Raw genomic sequence first — 9,167 nt, forward strand, 5'->3', positions numbered from 1 at the left:
TTCTTCTTCTTTCAAATAATTAGGTAACGATATTGTTGCCACGTGTCTGGGGGTCGAGGGTCTTGGGCAGGTATCGGAGAGAAAACGATGCTGCTTGGTTCAGGTCTATATTAAAAGTGAATGTACTTATTCTAGTTATACAGTTTTAAGGGATTAGCATGACGTTATTACTATTGATAATACCGCCATCTATCGACGGTATTGGGAACTACATAACTCTTTAATGACCTATATCGACTGGGAACATGCGATCCTTGAGGTAAGGATATTTCCAATCTGTTTTCACTTCGTCTACTATTCCCCCTGACCTAGATCTTAACGAATTAAGAAGCAGCCCGTCCAATGTTCACATTAATGACGTTCATATACCAATCCATCTTGTCAAACTTGCTCTGAAAACAGTGGATACATCAAAAGGCTCAGGATCCGATAATATCCCTCCAATTTTCATTAAAAATATTGCTGATAACATTTCACAACCTCTCTATCAAATTTTTAACAGTTGCCTTAAAGAAGGCACATTTCCTGACATTTGGAAAATTGCAAGAGTTGTACCTGTCCACAAAGGAGGTTCCAAGAGAGATGTAAAAAATTATAGGCCTATTTCCCTCCTTCCTATTTTATCTAAACTTTTCGAAAAACTGGTTCACGATGCTCTGTATCCAAGTTTACACAACATTATCCTACCGCAACAACACGGTTTTGTCAAGAAAAGATCAACAACGACTAATTTAATCATTTACACCTCTTACCCTTTCAGAAGTATAGACCTGAATTCACGCATTGATAGTGTATATACAGACTTCTGTAAAGCATTTGATAGAGTGGATCACAAAATCCTATTAGAAAAAATATATTTCAACGGAATACGAGGTAATTTGTGGAGATGGTTTAGATCCTACATTACTAACCGTACACAAAAAGTGGCAGTCAACGGATATGAGTCGAGATGTGTCAATGTAACCTCTGGAGTTCCACAAGGCTCTATATTAGGACCCTTGTTATTCATTTTATTTATTAACGACATAGACAGCTGCTTTAAATTTTGCTATTTTTTACTTTACGCTGATGATCTTAAAATTTACCACACTGTCGAAAACGAAGAAGACCGCTTAAAATTTCAAAGTGATTTAAACCGTCTCAGTGATTACTGTCATATAAATAAACTTTCTTTTAGCTTACCTAAATGCAAACTAATTACTTTTACCAAGAAACTTAACCCATTTCCCACTTCCTATACCCTTAGCGGATCGACTCTCGAAAATGTTTCGGTAATAAAAGATCTTGGTATCCACCTGGACTCAAAGCTTCATCTAGATTCTCATATCAACTATATCATTGGTAAAGCATTCAAAATGTACGGATTTATCATGCGTCTTGGAATGGATTTTAAGCAACCATCAACCTACCTACATTTATATAAGTCTTTGGTTAGGTCTCAACTAGAATATGCTGTGTCGATATGGAACCCTTTCTATGATAAGTACAAAAACTCAATAGAGATTGTTCAAAAGAAATTCTTGCGTGCCATGCATTACCGTTGTTACCGTTCTCGTCTAAGCTACCAGCAGCTTCTCGATACGTACAAATTACTCAACCTACAAAACCGTCGCCTCCTTCTAGACGCAATGGTCCTATATAACCTTTGTCATAGTAAATTCGACTGTCCCAGCCTGAGTGGGGCTCTCAGCTACCGCGTGCCGACGCGGGCACGACAGCGCGCTGCTCGCATGCACCAACTGTTCGCAGATGCGCGCTGTCGAACCCGCGCCGGGGAGCGTGATCCCCTTTACAGGATGGTCAAATCATATAACTTACATTTCAATGAAATTGACATTTTCATGATGTCAGACAATGTATATAAAAACAACTTAATTAAATTACTCAATAATAAACAAAATTGAAAGTCACTCCAATAGACCATACTATTATGTACTTACTACCATTCTTACTTGTCCTCAAAATTGTTGATAATGCAGTCGTTTGTTTTGTAATTTCTTATCTACCTTTTACGTGTTACGTACCTATATTTGTTAATAAAATTGTGTTAGTGCGTTACTGTATTCACAAACCTTTGTACTATTTCCATTGTTAAGTACCTTTAATTCAATATCATTGTTACCTTGCGCTGTATACTTTAGATTTAAGTTAAATCTAGTAATCGGTGGACAATGTTGTTGGTCTCACACCTTACTATTGTTAACACTGTAATTCTCTATTAGAGCCTTGTGTGTTACTGTTTGTTGTCCCAAATAAATTGAAAAAAAAAAAGCCATCTAGGATTCGGACTAGTATGTAAAAGTAATCATAGATGGCGCTGTCAACAGATGACAAGTTGACAGATATATCGAAGGCACTATCATCGCGTCTCTGTTATTTACACGGCAGCGCCTATCTTTTGTTCGTTTCTATTGACAATAGCTCATCGCTTATTTGCTTTTGGTGCATGGGACCAGGGTGCGTAGCCGAATGGCACCAACGCTCACGAAACGAAACGCTCGTAGATATCTATCTCTATCGCTCTTGCGTATTAGCGCGACAGAGCCAGACTACCTTTCGCGGCGTTTCGTTTTCGTTTAGCGACGCAGAAATTCCATTCGGCTACGGGGCCAGGTAGACTGGCTCTGTCGCGCCAATACGCAAGAGCAATAGAGATACATAACTACGAGCGTTTCGTGAGCGTTTGTGCCATTCGGCTTCGCACCCTGGCCTGCTAGCTGAATGTCATATCTGCGATGCCAGACGCCGACAGAAATGCAGTCTAGCTCTGTCGCACTGATCTCAAGAGCGATAGAGATAGATACTACGAAAGAGATATTATCGTGAGCGTTTGTGCATTGGGCTACCCACACAGACCTACCTCAAACTAACATAAGTTACTTAGTGTACAGTCACTGGCAATAGGTCGACTTGACACAGTCATAAAGGTCAAATATATTAATCAGATTGTTATCCGTGAGGCTCGACTCGAGACTCAGTCAATCTGTGTAAAAAATGTCCTATAATATTTATTTATTTGTTATTTAACGGTGCTTGTACATCTTTAATACTAATATTACAAAATGGGTGTATGTTTGTTTGTCCGTCTTTCACGGCAAAACGGAGCGACGAATTGACGTGATTTTTTAATTGGCGATAGTTGAAGGGATGGAGAGTGACATAGGCTACATTTCGTCTCTTTCTAACACCCCACTTTCCTAAAATGGAGGGTGGAAGTTTGTGTGGAGCATTCCGCAATTTTTGAATTTATCGCGAGCGAAGCCGCGGGCAAAAGATAGCTTTAAATAAATGTACGAGTATGTATTGAAATTGTACTGCTATTGTATGTTTTATATACACAAGCCTGGCAGAGTATGACTACATGACATGACCCACTTAATATTCGTTTGCGATTGCCATCAGGTGTATTTTTTGCGCGTGCGCATCTAAAATAATCCAGACACCTATAGTTAGTATAACCTTGAAATCATCGTCAGTTATAAATTATTTATAAGACTGTCTAGCTTTGCAAAGAGACGTGAAAATCTGACTAGTTAGCATTTACTATTCGAGTAAGTGAGTAAAGTCGCTAGAATTTGCAGACAATGTATACAATTTTCTTTTTTTTTTTCATTCTACCTCATCGAATAACTAAATCCATTATTATTTAAACATCATAGGCCCCGTGCTTGTAAAAGTATAAATTATATTCGTTTTGAATTCTTAAAGAAATAAAAATTGAAAATTCAAAATCGGATAAATGGGCTTCATTATTTTAAACCATTGAAACAGTAAAAAATTAAAAAAAAAATCTGTAGATACTAAAATTCGGACATTTTATTGAACATTCTGTTTACATTGTTCGCAAATTCTACAAAAAGCGACTTTATCAATCTTCTAAAAAAATAGCACTAACGTGTACTAAAATGTGCCCTAAATGTTACGTCCTTAATTAGTCCAGAAAAAGTATACGCGAAAAAACGGCGTCATTATTTGAGTTAGTCTCTCCCACTGTCCACGCCTCAGCATTTAGTTCTTGTGTGACCTTCCAACCGACGACATGGCTCTGCAGAAGAGGACTGTCAAAATAATCGCTATTACAGTGATTGCACTAATTATTATTGGTAAGTCTTATATATTTTTGTTTTTATAACGGTTATATAAATAAGGAGAAGTTTTAAAATCTTTAAAAGCTATTTTTTGCGAAACATATGGCAGAATGTTGTGGACGCCGGCCGGGCGCCGACTTTAAAATAAGTGCGTAGAAAATGTAGAAATACTGTTTTCGCCACATTGTGTTAAAGACACTCTTAATACTTCAAAAACTGATAAGAAAGTTGAAGTTTATACACAAGAGTGCAAAGTAATTTCATACAATTTTTAACTTGATTAGCCAAAGCTGGCTGTTATAATAATACGTTTAAAAAATTATGATTTTGAATGTTAAATGTTAAATAACTACATTAATGGATTTGTTTTAGTTTGATGTTTAAAAGTAATAGTACATTTCGATACAAGTGCGAAAAAGAGGAAGTGTGGCGATAAATTAAAACACGACCGAAGGGACCGAGGGGATTTTCAGTACAGATGGTCGTTTTTTTACGCACTAGTTCGAGAGGTGGTTCATTATATGCCAGGTCGAAACTTCAGAGGCTCATCTGTACTGAAAAACGCCGTACGATACACGTGCGAAAAGGAAATTCGTAACTCGTGTCGATTTAAAACACTTCCTTCGGTCGTGTTTTAATTTATCGCCACTCGTTTCGAACTTCCTTTTTTACGCACTTGTATCGTAATGTACTAATATTTCCTAATGTTGGTGTTGAACTTGTTTGAAATTTGGTTTTATACATACGACTATAATAATATCGGGTGGTGAAAAATTTGTAAAAATAGTGTTTTTTTTTATATATTTTGTAAAATGTATGTTTTTTAAGTTATTCAGGTATATTATTTTTTAGAATATAAAGTTTTTAACGGTTCATGTTTTGGAAAGAGTTTTAATACAATCGAAATTATTAATGAAATCATGGATCACAGGAACTTGTCAGTTTCATATAATTATGTTTTAAAGTACTTACATGTTTTTATTAAAAAAAATATGTAATTATATTACCGGTGACATAATGATTAACTATTGTTTATCGTGAAGTGTTTATAAATACGAAAAAATATTCAATTGGGATATATTATGCGTCATATAATATATGACGCATAATATAAACATATTATGTTTATCAGCATGATGATTAATTTGTGAAATCTATATACTACCTGTTAAATACATAAATATTGTGGAGTCGTAAGGTGTTAAAGTGTCCACAAACATCTGAAAACTTAACAAAACTATAGGTACGTGGATATGTTTATTTAATTCGGCTGTTCTGATTCACCTGATGGTTTGTGGTACACAACCCAAATGTTATTGAATTTAACACAATAATATTAACATTTTAGCTTAATACCTATCTCCAAGATTTTGTTTTAATGATAAGTATAAGGTGAAAGGTCACGAAAATGAACGAAAGACAAAGAGTAATTTTGCAAATATAAGTGCTACGAATTAATTCTCACTATATATATTTTTTTCTTTCCCGTGGGTGTCGTAGAAGGCGACTGTGGGATATGGGTTAAATTGTGGCGTAGGCGAGAGGCTGGCAACCTGTCACTGCAATGTCACAGTTTCGGTTTCTTTCAACCCCTTATTTGCCAAGAGTGGCACTGAAGCTGTAGTAGTTTCATGTGTTCTGCCTACCCCTTTATGGGATACAGGCGTGATTGTATGTATGTATGTATGTATTTTTTTCTACCTAAGGGCCGGTTGCACCAAACCGTCTGTCACCGTTAAAGCGTTATTTAAATTTTATTGTATGGGAATTTCCATAGACGTCTTCTGCGTGGCGATGATGTGTCTGTCAAATGTGGTTGATGCGACTGGCCCTAAGTATAATAAACACTTTTACCATTACAGATACATTATATTATTTACTAGCTTTTGCCCGCGGCTTCGCTCGCGTTATATTCGAAAATTCCGGAATTATACATACCCACCCCCCGTTTCAGGAAAGTGGGGGGTTTGAAAGAGACAAAAAGTAGCCTATACCCCTCTCCATCCCTTCAACTATCTCCACTTAAAGAATCACGTCAATTCGTCGCTCCGTTTTTCCGTGAAAGACGGACAAACAAACAGACACACACACTGTCCCATTTATTATGAATTAGGACGGATTTTTCTCTAATTTCTAACATACGAGGGACGTTCAAAAAGTAATGAGAATGGATATGTTCCTGTATCTTGATTTAATTTTTCTTAGCTTGACCATGTAGCAGTACTCATTAAAGTGAAATTGCATAATCAAAATTTTTACTACTTTCATTTGTTTTTCTTTGATATGTAAATAATTGACACAAGGTGGGGGATGAAAATTTTCAGTAAAATAAGAGCATGTTTTCATGAATATTTGACATGTCGTGAGTTAATTTCTGACATGAATATCAAAAATAATCATACTTTAAATTAAAGCTGGGTTTATCCTTTGTTAGTAACAGCAATAAAAAAAGTTCGTATAGATACATTTTCAAACGGTATGGTATCCAAAAAAATATAGGTGCTGTTTTGGGTCATGTTCACGATTTTTACAGATTATCACGAAAATTGAGAATATAGACTGGAAACAAAATTAAGTTAGTATTAAAGAAGAACATACAATCATTTTAATATTAAAAAAAATATTAGTTACAATAAGAATATTTTATACAAACAAATAATAATGTTTTTGGCCTTCAAAATGACAGTCGACAGGGCCGAACCATCAAATTGCCGAGGGTGCTGCTCAAGTTAGTGTATTTAAAGCTACAACTGCTACAAGTGACATACCTAATATTGAAGGTAATATAAGGATCATTAATATTTTATACCCGACCTTTAAATAAAATTGTAATATAATCGCTACTCTGAAGTATAATGAAGTGAAGTGCTTACTGACATGGTATTTAGACTATCGTTAATAGTTTAATTTTTAAAGGGGGCAAAAAAAAAATTATTGAAAAAATTAAATATGTAAATAAATCACAAAAGAGTTACTTTTAATTATAAAAATATAAGGATACTTACATTCTTATGTTTTAATACTCATTATCATTACTTATTGAACGCCCCTCGTACCTAGTAGAGTTTCGTGACTTATTTGCTTAATACCTATTAGTATTTGCGTGTTTTAATTCTATGGGTGAGCAGCACGCACTGCCTTTTAGGTGTAATAAAGGGAGCGATAGCCTAGTTTAGTCACTATGGGCTTGTTTGAACCGTCTGGATTAGTAGATGGCTAGACTTATGGTTATGGGTAATAAATACCATGTAAATGTAACTAAGTACCGTAAAACTCCTCAAGTATGTTTGATATACACCGTGTTTTTTTGTTTTCCGTTAAATTTGACACGTCGTTAGGTTCATTATCAGAAAATGTATATCACCTTTAGTTAAATTCGCAAAAAAAAATATTTCATCATTTTCATACATAATAAATGAATTTATTAGTGTGAAAGACCCTTAAGAATAACATTCAAGTTAGTGTCAAGTGATTGACGGCACATGTCAAAACAAATAACATTAGGAATTGGTAAAGACTGTCACACACGTGTTCAGTAATTATCTTTATTTTTTTAATAACTCGATAACCGCAACAGTTAAGACGCTAGTTTCTTAGAGTTAATTGTATTTGATATAAAGAATCTTCCCTTAAAGTTACCTAACGGAATTCAATAAAAACAGGGTGTATAATTAAATAAAAGATATATTTTCTTGGATTGGAGATAGAAAGGCGTGGAAGGATCTTGTGGAGGCCCTATGCACCTATATCGGGTGTCCTAGGACAATCAACATCAACAAAAACATTATAATCTGCTTTCAAATTTGAGAAACAGGCGAGATTTTTTTTGTCTTTCGCGTTACGTTCTGCCGTGGCCTGTTGTATTGCTGTTCGTATATTGGCATCAAAGACGTATGTAACTACGTATAGACAGCTACAGTCTAAGAAAAAACCGGCCAAGAGCGTGTCGGGCCACGCTCAGTGTAGGGTTCCGTAGTTTTCCGTATTTTTCTCAAAAACTACTGAACCTATCAAGTTCAAAACAATTTTCCTAGAAAGTGTTTATAAAGTTCTACTTTTGTGATTTTTTTCATATTTTTTAAACATATGGTTCAAAAGTTAGAGGGGGGGGGGACACACTTTTTTTCCTTTAGGAGCGATTATTTCCAAAAATATTAATATTATCAAAAAACGTTCTTAGTAAACCCTTATTCATTTTTAAATACCTATCCAACAATATATCACACGTTGGGGTTGGAATGAAAAAAAATATCAGCCCCCACTTTACATGTAAAACAGAACATAACCCTAATAAAACATTTTTTTCCATTTTTTATTTTTGCACTTTGTTGGCGTGATCTAAAAAAACGTACCTCAGAACCATGTAGAAAAAGGTACGGTGGCCTAGATGGTGTTACACATTTGGGGGACGCTCGGCTAGATGGCGCTAATATTAATATTTGACATTTTAACACATATCAAGCTAAGAATATGGGCCTAATTGTCAAAACTGACGTTTAAAAGTTTTAAGCTTGTGTCGAGAGATGGCAGTACATGCACTGTGATTAGGTACATATTTTACTTTGACAGTAATTCTCTATAATACTTGATCCTCTTTGATTGGCATGTACTTATACCGTTTTTGATGGATGTCTATTCTATTTCTCCGGTTGCCGTTTAAGAAGTTTAACACTCTTACGGTAGATGTCGCTACGGGTCCCATTGACCAAAGTAGTGGAAAATTTCGCTGGCTTGGTTGAAGTCTTGGTGGCTCAGTTGGCAGAACGCTGGAGTATCGATCCAGAGGCCGTGAGTTCAAGTCTCACCCAAGGCAGACATTTTCCACTTTTAAATTTATTCTAAGCCTAGTGGCATCGATTGCAGACGTTTCTGCTAATCAGAAGTTAAAAAAGTCTATTCTATTGTCTATAAGTAGATAAAATACATATATCGATACATGTTTGAATTTTTTGATGTCATTTATGTATATAGGTGAAAAACTTAAGAAAGTCACCTGTTGTATGTGTGAGTGACGTGTTCGAATAGGCGTTTTTTTTGTTTGTGTTACTAATTTTAAATATGTGTTCTCTATTCGAACAC

The 9,167-nt window shown here is 35.3% G+C and overlaps 1 protein-coding gene across 2 annotated transcripts in view; it reads left to right on the forward strand.

Moving 5' to 3' along the window:
- Positions 1–3,535: 3,535 nt before the first annotated feature.
- Positions 3,536–9,167, forward strand: part of LOC125227097 (sodium/potassium-transporting ATPase subunit beta-2-like) — a 23,044-nt gene continuing 17,412 nt past the window's right edge. Inside the window, exons 1-2 of one of the 2 annotated variants that reach the window (XM_048131292.1) lie at positions 3,536–3,551; positions 3,936–4,103. In XM_048131292.1, the coding sequence (XP_047987249.1) occupies positions 4,040–4,103 (64 nt within the window). In that variant the 5' untranslated portion in view covers positions 3,536–3,551; positions 3,936–4,039. Of the gene's footprint in view, positions 3,552–3,712; positions 4,104–9,167 lie in introns of those variants that run through there. The other variant, XM_048131293.1, reaches the window with a different exon arrangement.

The sequence above is a fragment of the Leguminivora glycinivorella genome, chromosome 6 (genome assembly GCF_023078275.1).
Source record: "Leguminivora glycinivorella isolate SPB_JAAS2020 chromosome 6, LegGlyc_1.1, whole genome shotgun sequence".
Classification (NCBI taxonomy): Eukaryota; Metazoa; Arthropoda; class Insecta; order Lepidoptera; family Tortricidae; genus Leguminivora; species Leguminivora glycinivorella.